The sequence below is a fragment of the Pseudochaenichthys georgianus genome, chromosome 5, assembly GCF_902827115.2.
Source record: "Pseudochaenichthys georgianus chromosome 5, fPseGeo1.2, whole genome shotgun sequence".
NCBI classification, from domain to species: domain Eukaryota; kingdom Metazoa; phylum Chordata; class Actinopteri; order Perciformes; family Channichthyidae; genus Pseudochaenichthys; species Pseudochaenichthys georgianus.
The window spans coordinates 24,741,720-24,768,081 of record NC_047507.1 but is presented as its reverse complement, the minus strand read 5'-3'; the positions used below and the strand labels follow the sequence as shown (position 1 = coordinate 24,768,081).

The window sequence follows — 26,362 nt, the reverse complement described above, 5'->3', positions numbered from 1 at the left end:
CCCACCCCCCCTCTTCTCTTTTTCATAGATTTATGTATTGAACAAGTCTGAAATTCATCAAAATTAGAGCTAGCCGGTTTCGGAGGAGGTGCTCGCGCTCTGGTAGCATGAGTGACATGTGGAGCAGCTAAGTGACAGTGATTGATGCCCTCTGTGTTTCGCAACTTAACAAGCACATATAAACACTCACTCTGCAAATACACAACTAAACAGCAGAAACATTTGAGATAAATGCAGAATCAAATAAACACAGGGGACTGGCAAAGAAGAAGAAGGACTATCTATCTGCATAATGAAAAGATGAGAAGAGAGGCAGAGCCTCCCAGCGGGTGAGGCCGAGCCGGGGAGATGTCAGTTGGGGAGGGATACTGCGACACATGGGCCTGTGACAACTCCGACAAGTCACCCAGGTGGCAAAATAAGCCCCGTTCCTCACATTTGTTTCCAGTGCTCATCAGTGGAGAGCTGGATGACGGATGGACTGGCGCTGGGCACGACGCGAGCATGTCAGAGTTACTCACCATAATAAAGACCTGCTCTCTTTTCTGCCTCCGCTTCTTCCCAGCCACCTGCGGTCCCACTGCCTACAACTCATTTCATCTAATTTTAATCTGCTGTTTGTTTTCTTCCTTCACCCTCAATGTTTTCATCCTTTATTTATTCCATTTCTGATATGCCATCCATCCCTTCATTTTTTCCATTTTTCCTTAATTTCTTCCTTCACTTGCATGTTCTTGCATCTTTCTTGTCTAATCCGTCCATCCATAGCTTTAACATAACAACTGGCCCTTGGTCTTTCTTTTTTAATTCTTCCCTCTCTTCTTCGTCCATCTCTCCTTGTCCTCTAAGTTCTCTTATCATCTTTCTACATTCCTCCATTCTTCTTTGTCCTACCCTGTCTCCATCCACCCATTCAAACATTCCCACCATTCTTCTTTCAGTTATCTTCCTTTGGATTATTGTGCCAACAAGAGTATTAAACAAAGTCACACCAGAAATGCTACTCTGCTGCTTGATGTTTGGAGCAAACATGTTCGCTTAATAAAATAGCCGCCATCGTCCAACCATTTTACAAATTAGAGTTTTTTCATTTGATTCACATGGGCGCTGATTATATTTAGTTTTTCATCTTTTCCTAATGCATCGTCTTATTTAATTGTTCCCAATCCTCTTTGGGCACAATTGGGCGTTGCATTAAAGTAGCATATGCTTTTAATGCAACGCCTTTTCTGAGCGCTCCTCCATTTTTTGTGTGACCATTCTCGTTGAATATCTTTCAGCATTTCAGAAAAGCCCTTCTGAAGTCACTGTAGAAAATGGAGGACGTTTTTGGACGTGTCCGTCTATCCTTATCATAATATGTCAGACAAAAACAAAGTCTTCATAACAAAGACCTAAAAGCCCATTTGTGGGAGCAGATCGGCCAGGCGGATGAATGTTGCTGCTGGAGAGTGTTTTACTTTTTTTGCCTTATGCGGATTGTCCTCCTTGCTCTACAACTGCCTGACTGAGCTGTGACAAGCTCATGTGCATCCTTCTGTTGGTGGTCATCGTGAAAAACAATGTCAGACAAACAGATATTTGCAGAAATAGATAATAAAAAGCAAAAGGCTGATGCAAGTATTTTAAAACACAGGCGGTTGTGTTCATATGGTTCTATGAGGCTCTCCCCACTGCCCTGATAGCACCTCTGTCAGCAACAATTATATATGGACCAAGACAATCTTACTTTTTTCCATTCTTTTTTTATGTCCTTCTTTGCTTTATTATGACGTCCCTTGTTTCATTTTTTCCCCCATTTCCCCCACCCACCTATGACATGCCTTCCTTTCTCCCATTCCTGCCTCGAATAACCCTTTCCTGCTTCCATCCACCCAACCGGTCCATTCAGTCATCCATGACTCCTGATACTTTGTTACTTCATTTCTTTAACCCTTCATCCTTAAATAAATCTCTCCATTCGTCCTTCCTTCCCACTTTCCTTTCATCCGGCTGCCAGAGCTCAGGACTCCCAGCCTCTCTCTCCCTGATTTGGGAGTCAGCCGAGTTATGGGATGTAAAAGGATGATTAGACAAAGATGAAAAGACTAAGCGTTTCCATGTCTGCTCCTTTCCTGCTGTGAAGGATGCTCTCCACGTGATGGGGCCTAAGATGAGTGTAGTTTTGTGGGGCAAAGCTCAAACCTGGGAGGGGATACGTGGCTCTCACCTTTGGGGCACACTGACTTCACCGGGGCTGATGGCAGAGTTAATTGGAGAGAAAACAGTGGGAGGTTCCAATGAATAAAACCCCTCAGAGATGCTGGCAGCAGGACAGGGCGTCATTCCCCGTTCACTTCAAGGTTATGCACACTCACTGAAACACACACCTGCTACTGAAGCTGTAGGTCCTTGTAAGATTATTTGCATAGAAAGCATACAATTAGCTTCACTTATTATAATTTGATAAATAGGAGCTGGAAATAACACGATACATAAGATAGATAACATAACACAGAGATTCAAAAGGAACAATGTATGGCAGGTTTTTCCCCTCTTCTGCCTTTTGGATGCCTTTGCCAGGGTATAAATCACTGGCTTCAAGGACGCAGCATTGGGACCCCTAACTGGGATCTTTCACATCCACCATCTGGACGCAAAAAAAACAAAAAAACAGAGTGCTGACCAGCAGCCCTGCTCTCATTCTGTTCCTTTGGATGAACTGCAAGATCGGGGGCGGGCGTATATTGTAGAAAGAAAACTAATCAATCTAAATACTGCTTAGTATGTACTGCATTTGAAAATCTCTAGCAATGATATTTTGATGGAGTCTCAAACAGACAAAAAAGGGGAGAGGAGCTGTCAGTGTCTCTGCTCAACCAGAACTGTCTGAAGTATTCATTCACACTTCGCTCGCCCTCCTCCAGAGACAATGTCCTTCCATCATTCGCCTTGGTTTCACACTCCGAGACCCAATATCGGAGCAGATATGAACAGAAATGAGAAACACAGGATTGTCTTTCAACAGACAATTGTGTCCAGTGCGGTTATTTGTGTCATGCTCTCCACTCCTCTCGGCCTTTATATCTCTGGGCCGTTCGTCTGCATGCCTGCTGTCTTTCCATCAGCCCGAAAACATGACTGAGGACAGCAGTATTCCACTTTCTCTCTAATCGGACAGTTGCTTTGTTTTAGCTCAGATAACCTCAACTGCAGCGTGCTGCCCAGTGGCTGATATATAACCTGACTTGCAAACTGACATTGTCCTTGATCACAGATGCCAACTTTCATAATACACATATTAGGGGTTACATTTCTGGAGCCTATGTTTTACATGTTGAAATCAGTAAGTAAAAATCAGAAAATATTATAACCTTCAGAATCAGAATCAGAAACGGGTTTATTATTAGGTAGGTTCACACGTACGAGGAATTTGACTTGATGTCATGGGGCATACATAAAATATAAAACAAAACATTTTAAAAAGTACACAGATAGCGAACTATATTAAGAACATTGTAATACAAATATACTGTAGTAAGATAGCAATAAAATAAAGCAGTAATTTACAACAAAATAGAATGCAGTGAATTATAGAATATGAAATATGTGCAGTAACCACTATTTAAACATTAATGCATTAATGCGTATAGAGTCTGCGTTGTGGCTGAGGTAAAGTGTCAACCTTCTCTGAGATGCAAAAAGGGCGGCAAATGATAATAACTTTCATTATAAAACTGCAGATCATTTTCTTGATGAATAATGAACATTTTCAGGAAATAAAATTCCTATCACAATTTCCAGGATCACAAAGTGATGCCTTTACTAGAAATTGTCAGACCAAATGTTCAAAACCTATTAAAATCTATAATAAGCAGATATTGGCTGCTGTACTGGCCTGGCTATTGCCTGAGCCTTGCTGTAGAGATCTGTAACAAGATTAAAATAACAACAGATCAACCAGATTATCCAAATCACCAGATTTTGAGCATCACTTGTGTCTTGCCCCATATGACTTAATCTAAGCAAAGTCCTTGTGTCCTTAGGATAATTGTAAAGGTAAAATGTTGTCAATCCCTCCTTTGTCTGATTTCAGCAAAAAGAAAACCAACAGTTTTTCAGCTAACTTGTAGCAAGATATTTGTATAGAAAGTACAATTGTGGCACGCTGATAGCTACATTTGTATTACTGACCTGCTCTCTCACAGTGCTTGTGTTGATCCAACAGCGATAAAAGGCTCTGGACAGACTGAGACTTGTGACTAATAGTCCAGCAGGATCTGTGGTGCAATTACTGCATGGAGCAGTATACTATGTCCCTGGGCTAGATGCTTTACTGCAATAGCTTCAGCAAACACACACTCTGAAGTACACACACAGCCTTTATAAATGTGATGTCACTGACCAAAGGATATCAACACTGATGCTTTTCTCTCCCTCGTTTTTTCCCTTAAAGATATGTCCAGAAGACACGCATTGGAAGATTGGATATTGGCACAATCTAAATGAATGTTTTCAGGCCCTGGGGAGGCAAAGGCTCACTGCACCGTCTGGGTCTTTAAAAATAAGGGGACAGATGATGAAAAGCTTGGCTGAAGCAGCTTATCCACAATGAGTGAGGAAACTCAGGAAAAATTAATAGTGACCTCAGGAGTCAATTCTTGCCGTTTTAATAGATATTCTTTTACAGTTAGTTGGTTTTAAGTGAATTCATAGTTTCACTCGGCTGGCAAATGGTCATTTTGTTAATTTAAAACCGAGGACTTGTGATCTGCATCTTAAGCAAACACAGCAACAAATGATGTCACGCTGTTTTGTTCCCCGTAGCACAGTCACAGTTTGGACATTATGTGCTTACACAGCCTAATAAACAAAACCAGCTCGGCCTTGGGATTCACAGAAGCAACAAATGATGGGCTGCAACAAAAGCACGAGTAGAATTTTCGCGAGCTCCCCACTGGTACAACCAGACCTGCAGAAAAACTGAGCGGACTGACAAACGCCCACACAGCGTAAACACAAGACGGGTCTGAGGATCTGGCGTGCTTCCAGAGCAGATGGGTGGGATGGGTAGGCTAGTGAGGTTGGCCTGGTGGGTGGGGGTGCAGGAGAGCGCCAATCTGTCATTTCTAACAAGCCAGGAGACTTGCAGCCAGGGCAGGTCATAGACACAGGACACACACACACAAACGCCCTCTTCTCGTCCTTATGCAGGCGTCACATTCTAACTGTGGCATTCCCGCTAATTAGCACACACATTAATGATCCAAGCAAGGGAGACAGGCTGACTCTCCCTCCCTCTAGTCAACATTCAGCCTTCCTCCCAGTTGTGTGTTCCTCTGCATTGGCTTCTGCTACTTATTCTTTGTGCTTTTTTAATTTATTTTTAAATCCTTTTTGCATTTTCTTTTTATGCAATTTCTCCTCCTCCAACACGGAGAGACACACTGAATGTAGATGATACATTTTTTACATTTATCATATTAGAAAAAATTGGTAGACTGAAATGCAAAAAAAGCGTAGGCAGAGATGAGCACGCCAACATTAGCCTGCTGTGGTCAAACTTGTAAAGATGTGTGTATATGTGTGAAGCTGTCATGAATGTAAATGATTCCCCTTTTTTATCCAAGGGATTGTGTTGAACAGTAAAAAATAATCACCATTAAATCAAATGTTATAATCTAAAAAAAAAACGTTTCAACAACAGGAAAGGGGTTTTTAACGTCTCAACAGATACATTCAAATCTACTACGATATATCGCAATCAAACTTTTACAAATGTACATTAAAAACAGGAGGCACAATGGACCTTCGAGTGACATTGGCCAGTTTGAGGTATACAGTTCAGAAGTGTTTTTTCTTCTGCAAACCATAATAGGACCACTCACTGCATGGCTAACCAAGCTATCCAACTTACCTCAGTTAAGTAAGCTAAATAGTTCGGATAGTATGGCCTGCTATGGTATTTTTATGAAAGGTTACGGCTATGTTGTCTGGGTTAATGTCAAGTTCTCATAATGGAAATGTCGCAAACATTTTTGCATTCAAATGTTTGCATTCAAATGTACCAATGACACCTCATGACAAGGCATACACATTCATAAAGACACTTTCATGTTCATGACTGGTGTTAGGTCAGTCTTTCTCACAATAATTTAGTGGGAATGCTGACACAGCATTCCAACTATCTGTTATGCTACGCACGCAATTCTTTATTATTCCGCCGGGTTATTTTGCACCTCTTCTTCTCCCACATTCCACATCGCAGAAACTCCGTTCAAACATCAAAACGTTCAGCTCGGTCGGGAATCGATGGCTATTACTTTTATCATTCATAACTTTCATAATTCCAGAGATACATCCCATAATTCATCACATTTTTAACATGGAAGTCAATGGAGATACTCTTCAGACTTGAACAATCTTCATGCAACTTCAACTGCTAACTGCTCCTTCATACTTTCACTCAGAAACCTCATTCCAACTTTAAAATGTTACACATCTTTCTGACATTATTTTTGTTGTGTTATCATCGGTGCATTCGCCCTCACTCTGATCGGGGCGAATGCCCGATGGCACCGATGATAACAAGATGCCCTCACGATGGCCTTACGAAGGGCACAATTGACACACGAATTCAACACGAAAATGAAACTTCGCAAGGTCCTTCGGCTATTTTTTGGCATGCCAAAGATTTTGCCACTGCTCACGAAGTTGCTGCCGGAGCCTGAGAAACTCCACCGGCGATCATACGATGGCTTAAGATGCCCTCACGAATGGCCCGATGTTGCTACGATCAGAGCCGAATTTGAACATTTCCTTTATCGTGTGTCCATCTGGTTGTTTTATTGCACAACAAAATCATGTAAACATATTATGTAAATAACCCAATTTGTGTTCTGTGAAACTGAAAAGGATATCATATATTATTTTGAAGGCGAGTTGACAGGAAGTTGTTGTTGCTATGGAAACAACAACATGACGGAGAAAGTGTAATATCTTCTACATATAAAGACGGAGAAAGTAAAGAACAAAGTCTGAAAATATCAGTACAGTATCATAGTACTGTAACATAATTGTTTTTGTTACTTTCGTTGCAGTTGTATGTCTTAAATGTAATGTAAATATTGCCTTCGTGTGTGGTTCGGGGCCATCTTCGTGCGAAATTCACAATTCCATATTCGTGTGTCCATCGGGTGTCAACATCGGGACAGTGTGACAGGGGCTTTAAGGAACAACAGTAATAGATTCTGGGGCAAAGTCACAGGAAAACAACAACACCAACAAACTGAATCTGGCAGTGCTCCTCAGCGGTCCAGGACACCTGGTCCACAATGCATCAGTGGAGGGCTGACCTTGAGTGCTAGGCATTAAGGTCAGGAAGCATCATTAGTCCTGCTCCCCCTCCACACAGCTAGGAATAGGAACTGGAACACCATAACTCATCATCTCACTGTATCTTTCCTTTATTTTTTTCTGCAATTCATTGTTTTTGGTCAGGGAAAATGTAATACATCAATGAGGTAAATGTGTCTATTTGTATTTAATACTAAAAACAATCACTTTCCCTGTATTGACTTCCTCTCTCAGACTCGCTTTTATTACAACATATACAGTACAGATAGATTTTCTAGCATTAACTTGTCCATGTTGCTACATGCACCACACACCTATTGATACTGTTAGATTGTCACTACATGTCAAGTCTTGTTAGAAAAATGTCCCTGAGGTAGGTTGTCAGGCACTGAAGTACAACTGCTTTGAATTATTCAAATAAATAAATGCACCCTGCTTGCTTGAGTAAAATATGATGCAAAAAAACACCTTACAAGACAAGGAAAAAACATGTTTTTTTTAAACACAAATCACCTGCTAGTAACAGCCCACACCCTGCTATGCTGTTTCCGTCTCTTCAGTCCCAGTTGGGGCTCTGACTCACAATCAATACCTTTCACCGCTAAGCTAATCTGCAATAATAAAGGCATTACAGACGGGGAAAAATAACACCAAATCTTATTTAATATGGGTGATGTTCTCTTCTCTTCAATGTCTTCCTGTCTCTTGTTGCCTAGGTGAGCAGGAAATTGCTCCATTGGACAAATCACAGCGGTTGGTTTGATCCCTAAATGTTCAGCAGGCTCAGGATCAGGGCCGGCGCTGTGAGTTACAGGTAGAGTTTCCAGTTTAGCATTCTGCGCTACTCTCCTGCAAGCCATGTATATTTCACAGGATTGTCTTTTATATTCAGTCGGTGGCTCAGTGGAGCACTCATCTTTATTTCATTTTGTGGCATTTTTTAATTTTAGCTGGGACTTTGCACCCTCCTCCTCCACTGCCTCCATCCTTCCTGACAACCCCCTCTGCTGACTGAATCCATAATGACATTATGCATCTTGCACTCTGAAGCTTTCAGCAAAGCCAACACTAACTTCCAGCTTCTGATTTCTGCCTTCACTGGAACCAGCCTGGAAAGAAAGATATTCACCTTCACACAAATCTACCGAGCAGTTCACGATTAATAGTCTCAAATGGCGTTTAGTAAATACACTCTTAAATGTGAATTTTCATTAAGAGTCAGTTCACTCAATTCACAAAAGAAAGAAAGAATACTTTTGGTGGCATTTAAACACGTAAATAGTTATGAATTAATTTGACCAGGTTATTAGATTCCTGCTTCTGAGATGTCTCTTACCAAACTAATTTAATAAAACCAGAAACAATTTTCTAGTGACATTAAAGTGGGCCTATTATGCTATATTGGAAAAATATATTGTAGGGCCAAACCTATACAAAACATGTCTGTGAAGTTTGTTGCTTAAAATACCAAACAGTTCACCCATTGTAGCCATGCCTCATACTGCTCATACCCCTCTTTTGCAGCCCTGTTAGAGAAACGCCTTAGCTTGAAAAAGTAAAAAAGAGGAGGCGGAGCTAATGCCTGATCAGAATTCTAACAGAGATAAAGTTAAATTCTGCTGTGATAAAACGCCATCCTGTTCTAAACCACATCAAAGATTATTTCTGAAACAGTATGGAGCTCAAATGCTTTTTCTCTTGCAGGTTTATCACAAGGTGAGTTCTTTTTTTATTTCATGCTTTTTAAAACACGTGCTCTACAGTACAGGTTAGCTCTGAGTGTTAGCGAGGCTTGCTAATGTAAACAAAGACGAGATTATGTCCAAAACACGTCAGGCATTGTTTCTGATAGCAACTTTCTGTGGGTCCACTGCCAATTTGATGTCAGATTGGCAGCAAATCTGTATCCGCTCGTTGTACCCCTGTTTTTAAAAGATTTGGGTACGGAGGAAAAGAGAGAGGGTTTTATTTTCTGACGCTGCGTGAGTTCCCCGACGCACCGCGGACACATATTTATGTATAAAAGACATCACAAAGTGCATTTTGCATGATAGGTCCCGTTTAAGTTTAGAAAATGTAGATTTTAAAAAGGTGAAAATCTGGGTGTTAAGACCATGAGGATATATTCAGATTCTTTACTTTAGTAAAAGCATCGACGCTGTGTTCCTGAAACTGTAAAAACAGCTTCAAATAAAAAGTATTATCCAAAATAATTGACAGCATAAAGTACCAAATGCAGGCATAATGTCTGTTCACAGCGCTAATATAACAAAGAATATATTGTAATGTAATTTTTTACGCATTTACATGTAACACCTTTAATGTCAAGGTCAAGTCGATTATAATAATTACAGTACTGTTGGTTACATTAAATAACTCGATAATATGGTATCATTTTCTGTACGTTGGTTGCAGATTTTGGAAATTATTAATTTGCCTTACTGAGTAAGCTTTCAGATAAATGTAGTGGGTAAGAGTATGCAGAAGTTTTTTAAAAAAACATCCAGAAGTCCCTCAGAATTTAACCCTCCTAGAATAAATGTTACTTTTACACCACAGATTAGGACAAATAGTCTGATGAAAAAAAGAAGACCTTCTCTCTCCATCTTTAACCCCAAACATATTAATCTAAAACTCTCATCACAACCTCTCCACAGTGTCGACAGTTACTTTCTTTTCACACTTTGTAAATATCACCCGAAGTGACGAGGGGCCTTTCAGATCTTCTCATCACGGTTGGCTTGGTCTCAACCGTCTCAACAGGCAAATTAAGCCACAAACAGAACAACCTAAACTCTGTTAGCGTTGCCAATACACCCTCAAGTCAATACAGCCAGCAGCCCGCTCTTCATTTAAACATTTGTTTTTAGTCTTGTTAAAGCTGTTCACATGCCCTCTGGACTTTCCCCAATTAGCTGGTGATTGGGAACTTAAAGAGAATTGACCCTTTTTGATTTTGTAAGAATTAGAACAAACCACACATCGTCCATTTACTATAGTAAGGTAGCCACAAGTTAATTCATGCCACTGTGTATACAAGCATTGCAACCCTATATTAGTGTTTGGAAAATACTATAACTGTAACATGAAATGCAGCATGGATATTTTTTCTCTCCTGCTGCTGCTGTTGCACCACTTTGACATTTTCCTGAGACACTAAGAAGAAACAGATACATCGGAATGTTATCACACTGCATTTTTACAATACAGAGTTAGTGTCTTACAAAAAAGTTGTGATTAGGCAAACATCTGTCTAAGCTATAAAACAATAAAATAAAGTGAGTGCACCGTGAACACCTGACAAACAACCCTAAATAGGTACCAGTAAAGCTGTGTTATGTTATTTAGCATGAGAACACACAAGGGTTTTCCCTTTATATCAAGTGTTTGAGAGTTTTTTTAGATGCCAACATGCTAATTATAATAGTCTTTCGGATTTTACCATAACTAAAGCTCATGACTGCATTTTAATGAACACATCCTTGATAAGAGGGTGAAGGACAATTTAAGTTTCACACAAACTCACAGAATGTTCTCTCACATCTCATTGCATTAAAAAGCATGGTAAGCTTGTGTTATCAGTAGTTAGGTAAGTGAGTCTACAGAAAACAGCCATGGCTTTTTAAAAGTAACTATTTTCATCAGGTTAATATAATGGGTAACTGCCAATAATCATACAAATCAATATTTCAAGTTGATTCAATGTCTTTGCATGTCAGTCTCAAACATTTAATAATAATTGTTATTATACTGATAGTCTGAAGTGTTCTGACATCTGAAAAAGCTTGTTTTAAATTTTTATGTTATTCAATAAACTGTGTGCCAAATCGTTTTCTTGATTTTCCTGATGCCTAAAAAAAGAAAGAAATTAAGCAAGCAATATTGTCACACAAATCCATGACTGCATGTACATGTGGGAAACCTCTGGGACTTAAAGGATTGACACCTCTTCATCTCACACGGCATTCAGACTAATCCACATAACAAGTCAGAAAGAGTGTCGACAAATTGTGCTCTCCTTTTCTAAAATGAAAATGTGACACAGGGTTTTGATAACTCAATTAACAACAAGAATCAAATCATTAACTGAATCATTCACGGCAGAATGTAATCTTTGCTACATCAGACGTGGTAAATGAAAATGGGAGGGTGGGTTGATACAAGACAAAGGACATTTGTTATCACAGATGGAAATCAATTTGCGCCAAAATAGAAATCATTTTAATGTAGAGGCAATGTACAAGGACACACCAGAGGTGTTTCGCAGGTGTTACAAAAAATGGTCAGAAACACACATTGAATGTCAGATCCTTTTGTACTCTGTCCTGTAAAAGATAATAACTGGAGCAGGTAGTGTATCTGTTATTAACATGAAAATAAAAGGGAGGGGGGGATGTGAATTAACCAAATGATATGGGTGATACAGGGAGGCATGTGGTAAACACTGACCTTGTGGATTAAACATCAGAGAAAAAAATACAAAACACATTTATCAGCAACATTAAGTTGTAAATCTCATTTGAATCTCTATTTAGTGTATGTTGCAATCTACAAATAATGCACATCCAGTTAAATACAAATTGCTTTGCCTGATGAGATTTTGTAAGCTGTGATAAACCTTGAGGCCCACAATAATGTCAAACAACATTTGTGGATGCATCATATGTTATGCTACTCTAAGGTTGAGTCCTCAAGTCCATTTTAAGAATGATGTTCAGATAGTAAACCACGGGATACATTCTGGGTGCGTGTCACTCTCTCAGCGAGCGTTTACTCTTTCAAGGTCCACACAAGGATTTTTTAATACCAGACTACTGCACACATACATATTCAAACTAGTATGTTTTTTTTAACCTGATGGCAGATCTATTTTACAAGGCAACAGGGTAGTCAATCTTTCACAGATATCTTTTTAATCTCTTTCTTTCTGTCCTTGTGTGTGCGCCGGTGTTTGATTTATGTGGCTCAGTAGGCTATCAGGACACGATGCTGGCCCCTCAATACTCCGCTGTCTGATTTAGCAAGACTAGCCTCCTTATCTCAACTACATGAAAACATCCAACCACAAAGAGTGACAAAGAAAAAATGTAAAGGAAATGAATACCTTGAAAACAAGAGGACCAGGGATATCAGTGAAGAGCAGGAGAAGGTGGTAGAGGTGGGGAGCGACAGAAGGAAGAACGAAACAAGTGGCACTTTATTTTTGCAAAGCTGTGAGCTAAATGCTAACACCAACAAGCATCATCTTATTTTAGAATGGTGGCATGATATAATTTAGAGTCGATACAAAGTTAAAATAACACAAACTCTATTACAAGTTAGGATAAGGTGAGCATTTGTACCGAATTTCATTCCAATAAATTAAGAGCTGTTGACATATTCCGAGCAGCCTCGTGGTTGTATCAGATGGAAAGATTGGATTTCAATTAAATATAACAAAGTTTATTAAATATAACAAAGTTTATTAAAAATCATGTGGAACAGTTTTTAGATGCTCACTAGTATACACGAGCCCCTACATTAGACTAATATGGATTCTGGTTTCAATACTCTCTAGAGCCAGACTACAATCAACAAAGTCAGAAACGATATTACCAATGTAATAGTTCTGTTAGTTAAAGAAATATATGGGGGAAAAAAATAAAGCTCAGTAATAGGAAAACAAAAAGGTCTTTAAAGATCATCAGAAGAGATAAAGATAATCAGAAATGCTCCTCCATTAAGGGTGGGCCAGTGTTGGATTGAAAGCCGAGCCAGCAGGGAAATGGGTAGTCATTTTAAACAAAAAAAACAAATACAAATCATGTCTATCTATGTGGACAAAGTAGCAGCAGTCTGAAAATATTGGGCACATGAAACAAAAATACGGAATACGGGTATTTCTTCTCAAAATAGCCGATCATTTACTGAGCGGATCTGTATCCTGAGGCAAAAAAAATAATCCAACTCTAAATTCAGTAACCACAGAAAAAAAGGACATTGGTTTATAGTTAAAGATTTTGTTACAAAAAACGAGAATGATATAAAATGAAGACTTGAAACGTCTAGCAGTGTCTATGAGATGAATGCATCACAGAACTCGCAAATTAACTTCATTCACTCAAGCGATCACCGTCTCTCATCCCTAAACTGTAGTTAGTTGAACTTCCCACAGTCACTCATGCAACATATTTCACTACAGCAGACATGCACTGAGTATAGGCTCACTGCCTGAAGACATACAGAGAGGGGGAGGAGTTTGATCACCAGTTGGTTTTTCAGAGGCTTACACTGATTCCACTGATGCCCTCCATTGTTTATGTTGCATTAGATTGTTCACACTCTCCTCAGCTGAACACACAGAAGCACAGCCGTCTGCAGAGAGACGTCCTGCCTCTCGCTGCCGCAGCATATGTGGTTCTCCTTCTGTCTGTCACTTCCCAGCCCTCATTCTCTGTCTGTTTCTCGAGGTGCCACATTATGTCACTGTCACTGACTGGTCATGTCGCTACATGCAGGTTGGGGTCTGGTCCAAGTGTCTGTCGAGGGGAGGGTGACATCTGGTGAGCAAAGTGAACCGGGCTTCAGAAAACTGGTTCCATCTGTGTTTTTTCTAACCAGGACACGCAGAGAGAAATCTTTGTATTTGATTAAACGAGCTAGTTTTGGTAGTACATGTACTGTTTCTCAAGCCAAATGTGGTAAAATGTCTTGTTTATCCCAAAACCTAAAGATATTTAGTTAAATATGATGAGAAACAGGACATTTCCATAACTGGCAAGCTGGAAAAAAACGTGCATTTTCTGCTATTTGTGTATGAAAAATCCCTTAGCGATTAATGATAAATCCAATATCAATTTAGTTTTCTGTTGATTGACTAAAAGACAGTTTAAAAGTCAACTGATCACTGCCGCTTTAACTCAGGTTGTAAATGATCAGGCCATTGTTTAAACAGGATGTAGACAAGGCATTTTGATCCAACTGATGTCTCCAACCCAAACAAACATAGCTAGATCGTCAGGCTGAAGGGAGTAAACAAATGTCGTTTCTACAAGGATATTCTCTAAAAATGAACTTCATCACTGACATCTAACAGCCCGTTAATATAAAACAATTCCTTGTTCAGCATCTGTGGTTACATAAAAAACATGCAAGTCAAGGCCCTCTAGCACACGCTGACAGTTAAGCTCTGCGTGGGGACTAATGAAGTGAAGTTGCCAATGAGAGGGCAGTTAAGATGTGAGGCTATTTCCTGATGTTCCCTTTTTTGCCCACACAGCCTCAAGTTGAGTTTGCTCTGCACATCTTCTCCTTCCTAACCCTGACCTAGACTCCCTCCCCAGCAACCTCTTTTGGGCCAAGTTGGACCAAGTTAAAGGAGGGAATGTCTATCCCGCCCCCTCCGCACACACCACTCCGTTCCCTCCTGCCATCAATCTCCCCATCCCCCCTGCTTCTTCGTTGCTAGAGCTAATTAACTAAAAACCAACCAAGAGATTTTATATAATTCAGCAGCGAGAACTGCCATGTCTTGATCCAGAAACACCCAGAGAGAAACATGGTGACTGGAGCCAGAAAGCACCAGGAGAGGGAAAAGAAAAGTACAAGCTATCAGAGCGCAAGGAGCTCCAAGCTGAAACTATGAAATTCTACTCACATATTTTATTTCTTCAAGGGCTACATTTTAATCAGACACAAAGGTAGTTGCAGGCCGGGCATGACCGGTATCAAGGCGGAGGGAGCAGGAGAGAGGAAGAAGTGCGAAGAGCATGCAAGAGGAGAAATGGGGCTACGGAGCGAAAGATAGAAGCTCGATTGTGAAGGTTTTGACAGGCAGGTGGCAGGTGGGAAAGGTGTAAGATGAAAGACAGTGAGGGAGAAAGACAGAGGAATAGACTGAGAGGTGCGAGGCATGTGTGACCAAATGGTTCTGCCGAGTGCTCACTTCTCCCCTGAAATCTCCTGACCACTGTCCATTAAGCTGGAGTCCAGTAAACAATAAATATAAAGGAAGTTTTGACATGAGAATACGGTCCAGGAAAACAAATCCCTCCAAAGAAAGCACAGCTGGTAGCATATTATCTGGCTTTCATCTTAATAATGCATCCCATGTAGCTTCTGAAATCCAGGAAGAATGCAAAAAAGACTCCATTATTATTAATTTTCTTTAAAGAAAAACATACATGGACAATATCCCAGGGATATGAGTCCCTGATATTCTTATATGTCCAGTGGATTTCCACAGGTTTTTTATTTATTAAGATGCTGCGGTTCAGTGCATATCGGGGCTTACTAGATGGGTCACCATGTGTAGCTGGGTAGCTTATGTCTTTCTCTCTCATACTGCCTTAGTTTTCCAATAAATCCAAATACATGTCTATATAAATGTATTACATGACATGCAGAACAATGATAAAAACTAATCCCTCCTCCACAGCCCCAGTTGTGGCAGGGTCTTCACACCATACTGACCCTGAGCGTTTCTCCCGCCTGCACCATGAGTTATGATATTTGGTGTCACTCGGATTACACTTTAATATTTCATTAAATGCACAAAATGCTATTCTATATATCTCCCCCAGGTGTGTCACTATTAATCACAAGATGTGAAAACCCAAGGCTGTGTAATACCTTTAAACCCTGGGTGCTGGACTCGTGCACAAACATTGTGCTCATGTGTAGGTAAAGAAAAAGAAAAATCTAATCTATCTAATATATACAGTTTGGACATATACTGTACACCCACAACCCAACACACACATGCATGACCTGTTGTTTTATTTTTTTATGCAACAATTCAGCACTCAGCGTGAGCCATGTTCAGTTCTCATGCTTGTCTCTCGCACCAGTAAACACACGTGACGGCATAAGAATACACACTGCTATATCAAATAGCAAAAGTATGAAACCAGCGTGTGCTTTCTCCCAGCGGGAGCCGAGGCAATGCCTGTGCGGTGTGATGCTATAACTGGTGGCCCCCACCGAGAGCTGAGCTGCTCATCATGCATGTATGAAACAAACACAGTGCACACGATCAGGAGCCAAGCGTCCATTCTGATGTGATTTATTTCCAAAGCTCAACTCTGCTCCTCGCAGCCAGGAAAAATAGAGAGAGAGAGAGAGATTAACACACTGCTCACATCACCAAGAAGACTGGGGACCTCTCAAACTGGAGCAACACCAGTAGAGCAATCCAAAGTAGGGCTGACCGCTTTACACCCAGAATCTCCCCCTGCGGCCTTATTTATTAAGTCATGCAAAAGAGGATGACAACAACAAAACCACAGCGGAGATCCATGCAAACTAATAATTGAATAGGCCTTCTAAAGAAAACAAACTAAAACCAGCCACTTCAAAGTATTGCCATTTACAATACTTGCCGCTTTTCAATAGTGCTAATATGAAAAACTGAGCTTCAGTACAATACCAGAACCAAATCTCTATTCAATGTCTTTGAGAAATATCAACAAGATTTTCTTAAAAGTCTACTTAAGTTTTGAAATATGAAATGTTGTCTTTCAAGACTAAAGACTCTCCAGGCATGCTACCCCGTGAGGCTGATCTTTGGGTGCATTGTGCAAACGTTATTATGTACAATGCTAACATGATTTTATGCAGATATAATGTTAACTATGTTTACCATCGTAGTTTAGCATTATAGTATGCTGATTTGCTAACTAGCACATAACAAACTACAGTCGGTGTCTCAAGTTTTGCAGATATTTGGCCGTAGATGAAGTAAAGGGATCATTAAGGAGTCATTCTCCTGGAACCATGACTGTTTTAAAAAAAACAGGTCATGGACTGGGCTGACCAACATTGCCATCCTTTCAGCCATGTTGCTACCAGTGCTAAAAACTCTTACGAGAACTTAAATTAAATATAGGCAGAAATTAAAAAAAAAGCTCTAAATCAGGAACTGTCTGTTCAAACAATCAGTAGACAAGATTATGAATATGAACATTCATTCAATGATAATTTTAATACATGAGTTTGAACCATGTCAAATGGTTGCACTGATCTACTAAGCATTAAGGAGCATGACTATATTAAACAGTGTAAGAAAACATGTTTTTCACCACACTCCGAGGTAAAGCAAACATTTAGAAGTGAAATAATGGATGAAGCGTGGAGCTCTCCCTGCCCTTCCCTGTTCAGGAGGACACTGTGCGGTGATGGATGTGTGCCCTCTCAGCAGACAGCGTTACAGGGCCACGGCACATCCAGTCGTAATGTCCCTTTATCGGCTGCAGCTAAGTGTTCATTTTCTCTCCTCTGCCATCATGGCCGTAGTACCTTAATGGTAATTGTCGTGTAATAGATAAGCTCTTCGTCTATCACACCTTAGTCATGACAACATGAACAATCGGGCACTCTTGTAGCAAGGATTCTTGAATTTTAAATCTCAGTTGTATACATGTGTTTATGACTGTGCTTGGGCATAATTTATTTGATCACAGCTCCATTCTATGCCTGCACCTCTGGGCCTCATATATCTTTCGCCGAACAGATTACGAGTAATATTTTCGAATTGATTCCTTTTCAGGCGTTATCGTCTTCTCATGCATTCCCTTTTTTTGCCCTCCGCAACTCTTCTCAGGGAGCAATATTCCCCAGTCGTTCTGTAAGGCTTGGTGAGTAACACAGCACTATTGTAATAATGGTAGCCCATCTATTGAGGCAGGCGAGGATGCATTAAAATGCTATGTGAGTGTGTGTTCTGCGGTGGGGGTAGAGCTCAGTTTAAGACAGGTGTGGTTATCTTGACCTGGACCTCCATGTGTGCTTTGGCTGCCCTGCCCTCGTCCTCCTTTCCTTCACTCGGGAATAAAAGACAGAAAGATGGACCGAGCAAATAGAGGATACATAGGAAACTCAGAATTTGAGATAGTATAAAAGATAAATTATAGAAAAAGCATAATGATACACAAACTGAATATGAGGAAGATGGCGCCATGGATGGCTGCCGTGTCTCTAGCTACTCTCCAACTCTGCATTGTTTTATTTCAGTGTTTGCTTTGTATTTTATTATATATGTTGCATCGTTGGAGGAGCTCGGGTCATAAGATTTTCATTGCCATTTCTACACTGTAGCTTATGTGCATATGACATTAAAACCTTTGAATCTTGAAACTAGAACAATAGGAACAAAACTGAGTGTTAAAGACTTCCTTTTTGCACTTTATCATCACAGATCATTAAACATCTCCGATAATCTCCATCATCAACAAGTCCTCCTCCACCACCCAAGCTGGCAGATACATAAAGAGTGTGTTGGAGGCTGCGTAGGGGCTGGGTGGGGGTCAGGCCACGAGATGTGAGACCCTCTTGGGGTTGAGGCAGCAGTTGTCCACAGGCCTCTTTCCCCAGATTGTCCTGGCAGTGAGAGAGCCTGGTACGGTCTGATGTGGAGCCTGAGTTCTGCCTCTGTCTTGCGGTGTATCTACTGAAGCTCTAGAGTTCATTTTTCCAACAACAGGAACAAATATGTTATGTTATTATTTGTATATTTGCGCTGCACAGTGACTTTTTAACCACTACTTAGATTACTTTGTTTGGGCTTAAAGATTTAGCAGCAATGACTGCTTTACATGTATAGCTCTTTATTCGAAGACAGACAGTAATAGGAATATTATTATTTTGTAATGTTTGCCATCAATTTAGCACTGATCGATTTCATCTCTAATGAGCGTTTAATATGATCTAATTATGAAGTTTAAATTTGAAGTTGGCTGCACCCTCTTAAATTCTACATTGATTGGCCTTTGGCAGTTGTGTAATGAAACTAAGTACATTCAAATGCTAGGACAGTGTTGATGTATACTTGCACTCCAAATGAGTGTTCTGTAAACTATACTTTGTAATTCTACCATTTATGGGAAATAAATGAATTGATTACTGCATTATGTTTAATATAAGATAAAGATATTACACAAAGACCAAAACATATGATGAAGTTATTAAATAGGAAGTTTGCAGTTACAACTACAAAATAGTATACAAAGAAAATGTGCATCTCCATGAGTCTGCAAAATTGAAATACTGCATATCTGGTAAAGCAACTGCCACACTAATCCAGCAATATATATATTTAATATCAAACACTCTCAAAGTCTTTATTCTGCATTACTAGTTATTTTACTTTAGATAATGAAAGTACAGTTACCTGATCATAAGTCTGTACATTCACAATCCTGATTTCAAGACTTTTACTTGTCTTTTGAGGCCGTTATTTTTTACTAAATATTAAAATCAAAAACCTCTTCAATCACAATTAGTTTGTATTTATTGGTTTTATCAAACACATATTGAGGCGGTCGTGGCAGATAATTTTTATGTCAAAGATAGGGTTGAAAGAAAAATATTTAACAACCCTACATATTTAATATAAGTGACTTAAGTTTCACCCTCCCTTCTTACTTGAATAAACCAGTGCTTCACATGTTTTAAAATCATCAGCAGAGAATTTAATCATGCGCTCATTGGAAAGAAACAAAGTATATACCTCATTACAATATGACAGCCATGACATTATGCAAATGTATCGTCTATTTGGCGCTTTAATGCAAGTTTATTTGGATTCTTCTTTGGCTGGGACACCAAGCCCTGCAAAAGACATACATTTCCATTTATTGTCCAAAAGGAGGTTTAAACATTGACTCTAAGATATTCTGATTAGGTTTTGTATACCTTGTTTTTAGAATAACTCTCAAATATGCAAATACAATCTGTGCAGCTATTACAATGTTCTTTTTTGAGCAGGATTTTATCCAATCAGTTACATGTGACATGTTTTATCTGCAAACATTATAATACAAGTACATTTTTTTGTTCAAAAATCCCACTGATTTCAAAATTATACAAACAATTAATTCAGCCAGTTCATTACTGAATCACTCAACAAGAAACAAATGGAAACACATTAGGTGGTATCTGATCGCTGCCATGATGCCATAAACTGTTATTATGTGAAAGTCATTTTGTTTACCATTTTATTTTAACTTGAGCTTTCTGGAACACCAGAGAGAGCCCAGACGGGACAGGGGGAGGCGTTTTATTTAAGTTGTCTGCTTCTGCTTCTCTGATTCCCATGTTTTTCTTTCCAACATAAAAGCTTCAACCAATTGCCAATGTTATTTGCAGTTATGTAAAAGCCCACCATCTGGCATTCACAACAAGTCAATCCAAACCAAAGCAAGACTCTTATGACAGCTGGAGGCTACTTTGTAAAATTAAACAGAAATATGTACTTGATTATTCACAGCATCCTTGTCCTATTTAAAAAAGGATTCATTTAGAAATAACTATGAACAACAGCTCAGACCTGGGACAAAAGCAGAGCAAATACGTCACAAGGTTAGAAAAGCACTGTAAAAATGTCCGCAAATGTAAAAACAAAGTAGCGGCTGCTGGAAATTAACAGTAACATCAATCATTCCAGGGTGCAACTGCATAGCAGGAGATAGTACTAGCAGGGTGAATGTAGGGAGCCGATAGATCATTTAACTGTGGTGAGTTTAACTGTGTTTGTACACAGAACCTTAAGTATAGACTTCTGCTCAATGATCTGCAGATTCAGAGTGGACATCACAACTAATATTGCTCACTAACTAACATGTCACCTCAACATTTACTGTTTTTATATTATTCATGTGAGTGGGGCTGCATGGTCAGGAGCCTCTTTGTTTTCCTCTACAGATGGCAATGCCAGTCTTTTGCTATGAAATTGTTACAGTCATATTGCCCCGCGGGTGAATCATCATGACTTTGGAAATCATGTGAAGCAGTACAAATTAATTATTTCCTAATGTCTTTTCATAGCCACGTTTACTTGACTTCAATGGAAAAATGTCATTACGTTGAGGAAAGATGTGAAAGAGAACAGGACTTTCATGATGCTAAGAGACTTGGACTGCATTTACTTTTTGTTTGTTTTTTGGCCAACTTTAGTAGGCTACTGTGACCATACTCAATGCTTTACAAAACAGAATCCCACCTTTAAAATCTTCAGTTTATCCTTCAACAAGATACAATTCAACTGCGACGGCGGACAGTATTGGCAAACGAATGTGTTGCTTTAAATGTTGCCGCTTTAAATTGTGGGAGGTCATTCCTTCTTTTCTTTTTAGTTGATCTTGTAATGAGCATTGTTGTATTTGTTCGAGTAAAAGTTGAAATGTGTGGGATTCATTGGTTGAGGTTTGTAAACACAACATTCAGAGTGCCCCTCCTCCCTACCTAAAAAAAGGTGACTGTGCTTGCCAGCTGGTAAAACCCAACTCAAGATTCAATCTTGTTTTGGAAAAATATTTTTGTTTCAGTTGGGTTTTTTTTTCCTCCGTGGCTTTTCCAAAACATTTTGAGTTTCCTCTTGGATGCACGCTTACAATCTTGCACCTAGTTGCTCAGTTTTCAAAGAGGTTGACGCCCAGGAACATCAGAACAGCAAAATGAAAAGAAAGAGAAAATACAGGCATAGGACAGGGCCTCTGCAAACACACACACCGCCACACACTTCTAGTGGGTCATAATCGATTATTGAAAGGGGGTTCCTTTGTGTACGGGTCTATATACAATGTTGTTTAATAAATAATCTAAATACATTCACCGGTCTGAAATCACCTCTGAGATTAATTAAAAAATAGTGATGAAAGGCATTTACTATGCATGATAAGCAGATGATCCTCTGACCCAGCAACACCTTTAACACTGCATATCAAACAGGAACAGGTGGCTCCAACAGGAAGAGAACCAAACACAGACAACAGTCCTGCTCAGCAGCAGCCGCTGGAAAATGTTTAGGGTTTCTCTTCCTTTGTGCATTAAAAATAATACCATCTCCTTATCAATCATTTTAAAAATAATGCTTCCTTTCTTAGAACCTCTCAGGTCTAGTCGAGCTGTCAATCAAACAGAGGGTGCACATGTTTGTAATGAATTTTGGCAACACATTCTTGTGCAAGATGTTTGCCTCCATTATTAAGAGAGGATCATGTAGAATGGCAAAATAGTAGTCATATTTATGATGGATACATGCTAAACTTCGTCTTAAAATGTTATAAGAACATTTTAATTAAATCAGCAGAAGATTATGTTCCTGTAAGTTTGACAGTAAGCTACACAAAATGAAAATTGATAACAGATGCTGGTATTAAGCAGAATCTCCATGTCCGTAACAATGTTTTATTTTACATTAGTCAAAAATTGACGACATCTTCGCATATTTAAATTAAATTCCCCTCTCCTTAAGGCTAATACAAAGTCTGAGGTGAAACTGTTCACTGCACCAAGCCAGTGATAACTCATTTTTTTAAAGTAATGGGTTGTCAAAAATGGGGCACAGGGCTGTTGAAATGGATTGTTGCTTAACCTTAAGCAAACCATGTTAGAATCCATTAAAGCACTGGATGAATTTGTGCCATTGTTTTTAGGTTAAAGGATGCTTTGATCTCAGGGAACAATTTCATAGGCAATAGCAGTAATGTGATTGCTTCTGTCATCATGTTTTTAACAGATTACTTATCTAATCGGTTCGTGAATAAAGAATATAATTTACACAGATTACAAGCCAGGGGTTGACAGTTTAGATGATCCACAGACAGACAGATGGACAAAACGTCAGCGAGTGGGAGTTAAACCAACCACCTGGTTTAATCCATGGTAGAACAACATCTGATTCTTCTTTTCCAATGGCTCAAAAAAGTGTCCACTTCCACAATGGCGTGAATGTTAGTGCATAACATGTCGGCACAAACATGATGAATGGCAATACAATTATATTTGTCATACATATATCACTGGTGCAGGGACTGAAATGCAAAGCTATGCAGAATATCTGAGAACGATTGCAAAGGAAGTAGGATATACAGTATAATGAAATTAAAGTGACTCAGTAGCTGTAATATCCCTGGGTAGTTGTTTTATGGGGGGAGATAAGAGGATTTTGTCAGGTTGAGATGCCGGCTAATGCTATTGTTTCTACTGGGAGCATAAAACAGCAAAGCAGCTTTTCACACATCTTTTCTTCTTTTGTAGTGCTGTTACTGTAGATATCGCTTCAAAGCACGAGGTGGAAACAATTTGAATATTGCAGCATTGGACATCATATGCAGTGTTTTTTGTAGTTTTTTTAATGCAATTGTAAGAACCCAAACATATCCCTGTATGGTAAAACTAATTCATTTTTTAAAACATACTTTTGAAAATAATACAAAAATAATCATTTTTGAATTTTTAATGCAGCATTGTTAATGCATTTTTTTTATAAAAATATAAATGACGGAGTTTGGAGGTTTCATGAAAGGATTCTGCATGTATCAATTTGTCTCCCTGCAATCTCCTCTTCTCTTTCAAATGCTCACTTATGCACTCACACATGCACTTAAACAGGCCTCTAAGTTACTGTAAATGGCCATTGAGGGTGGGTTTTGTTCAAAGAGACCATTAAATGAAGTTAGGAGGATGGTTAGTGTTACCTTTTCTTCCTTCTCCTCTGCTGATTTCTGTTTTTATAATTCCACTATTTCCTTTTCTCTGCAAACAAAATGTTTCACCTTCCTTCACTTGTCTTCAGTGCCTCCTTTAGCTCTTCACTTATTAATCCTTCAAGCTAATAGCGCTCCCAATGATGTAACTTGTCATGTTATGTCTTCTCAATCACGGTGATATTTACACCTCATACAAAAACAAACAAAACTCTTACTGCCCTCCCACTCCTCAAAAAAAGAAAAACAATCCAATTTGATTTCAAATGGTACATTACTGAAAAGCATGGCTGATATAATCTAATACCAAGTCGATGCTAATACTTGCACCAGTGTTGCACTCCCATGCGTAAGAGGCACAGCAGTTCCACTTTGTAGCAGGAAAATTTGCATTACATCTCAAAAGAAGCATCTAGGTGTTATTACCTGTCACAATACAACCAAGCCCCAATCTGCCAGCAGCCAACAGGGTGTGTTTAAATAAAATATACGCCGGCCACCATGGGCCACTAAGAAAATCTGTTAGCAGTGAAGGTTCCCCATCGACCGCCCGCTCAGACATGTTCCTCTGCTAATAACTAGTTTTACCCATCCTGAGCAGCTTTTTAGGCCTTGTAAGAAAAGAAAAAAACAAGTTTGAAAGTGTAGAAAGACACATACAATATTTTTACAACTGTGTTTGAAGATAGACAAAGTGTCTTTTAAATGAAAATTGTTCAGGGGAGATGATCTATAATGGACGAAGAAGAGCGAGGAGAAGAAAGGAACATGGAGGAGAAAGAAAATCAAGGAGTCAGAGGTGAGGAAGAGGATCATGGTGAAAGGTCATGTCTTATTCCCTTTCATTTCTTGCTGAGTCCAAAGACATGGATCTAGACAGACTTCTATTGTATTCTATATCATATTGTGTAATGGGGGGATTTTCAAACATGTATTACTGCCAGTGTATAGCAATCGGGAAAACACATACACGCACGCACGCATTTAAGCCACACATAATCATCGCCATAGCGATGCCGAGTTAATAACACAAGCCACGGGCGTGTTTAACTTCTGAAGAAAAAATTAGAGGAAGTTGCTCGCAGCGCAAATAGATACATAGATAAAAGGGGCTGCTTGTGGGAGTAAAGGGGAAACGCTCAGCCAGCGGAAATCTGCGCGTCTGGGGATCGGGCAAAAGTCGCACACCCTTTTATTCAAACTAACAAAACACAATTACGCAGATGAAATAGCGGCTTGTTTGTAATCTCAAGAGCTACCGTGAAGAAATAACAACTTTAAATCAAGTTCAAGCGGGGAACAAATCTATGAGGATCCATAAATGTGTACGGCACCTTCAACACAAACTGAACACTATGTGTGCGTCTGATTCAGAAGCAAATCTGTATGTGAGCGGATAAATAACGTTATTGCAAGTATAATTTCATTCAAAGGACTAATTTATTGCGAAATAATCATCCAAAAATGAAAAGGCAGGTGTGTATAAACAGACATCACTGTTGTGGGATTTATAGTAGAGTATGTTTTGTCTCAAGAGGATAATGAACTCACCTTCCGTAGGATCCACTGGCACAGGAAAACTATGGTCCAACCGAGAACCTGCATGTCAGCTTCCTTTTAGCGGACCACCGCGAAAAACTACACGTCTCCTCGGCTGAACATATATATAAGAGACAGCGCGGAATCCAAGCAATCCCAACAGTCAGGCGCAAGTAAAAAAGTATCAGGAAAGCAGAAAAACCGGTAAAGTTGAGTGTCTGTTCAGTCAGTGTCACAGTGGTCTCTGTGGAGTAAAACTTTGAGCGGGGGCTTCAGTTAGTCTGGTCCTCCTCATCATGTGGCACATCCATGGTGTGGGTCTCCGCTCATACTGGATGTTTGCTGGAAGTTTGCGCGGAGACGAGGTCAGTTCGGAGGGTGTAGGCGAGGAGGGGATTTCATTGAAGATCGCCAGCGCTACTTGTGTTTTTAGAATACTGACTGGTTGATTTAGAGGAATTAAGTCTCCCTCTCTCCTCCTCTCTGTCTTCCCTTCTCTCTTTTCTCTCGCTCCACGCGCGCGTCACGGCGCACAGCAGCTCTCGTTCATTCTAAACCACACTGACCACAACTGCATGTAAACATGTTTTCCTGTCAATGTATGGATAGTGACTATAGTCGAAGTAATTCAACTGAGAGAGGATGTCATGAATTATGTCATAGTCATTAAAGTGTGTGAGTAATCAAAGAAAGAAGTTGGATTTAAATGTGACTTTAAGATGCTGCACTTATTTCATCCATTATTTCAGAGCTAAACTGCTTGGTCAATAAAACTATTAATATGTCAATGATGACAGTTATCATTTAAAAGTACTTTTTCAGAATGACAAATGTGGGGAATCTCTAAATTTCTTAAAATATGTCAGTACATTATATATATATTTGGGTTTTTACTGATGGCTGGACATACAAGCTATGTGAAGATGTCTCCATAAATATCTACTATCAATAAAAATAAAAATGAAGATTTATCAAAACAAGTTTCTAGTTTTGCTAGCCCTTTTTATAAACCACCTCAAACCTAA

The 26,362-nt window shown here is 39.5% G+C and overlaps 1 protein-coding gene across 2 annotated transcripts in view; it reads right to left on the bottom strand.

The window, feature by feature from the left end:
* The window catches only part of LOC117447092 (neurexophilin-4), a 47,120-nt gene extending 21,307 nt beyond the window's left edge, over positions 1 to 25,813 (bottom strand). For both annotated transcript variants that reach the window (XM_034083695.1, XM_034083696.1), the window contains exon 1: positions 25,350 to 25,813. In XM_034083695.1, the coding sequence (XP_033939586.1) occupies positions 25,350 to 25,403 (54 nt within the window). In that variant the 5' untranslated portion in view covers positions 25,404 to 25,813. The remainder of the gene's footprint in view (positions 1 to 25,349) is intronic.
* Positions 25,814 to 26,362: the final 549 nt, after the last annotated feature.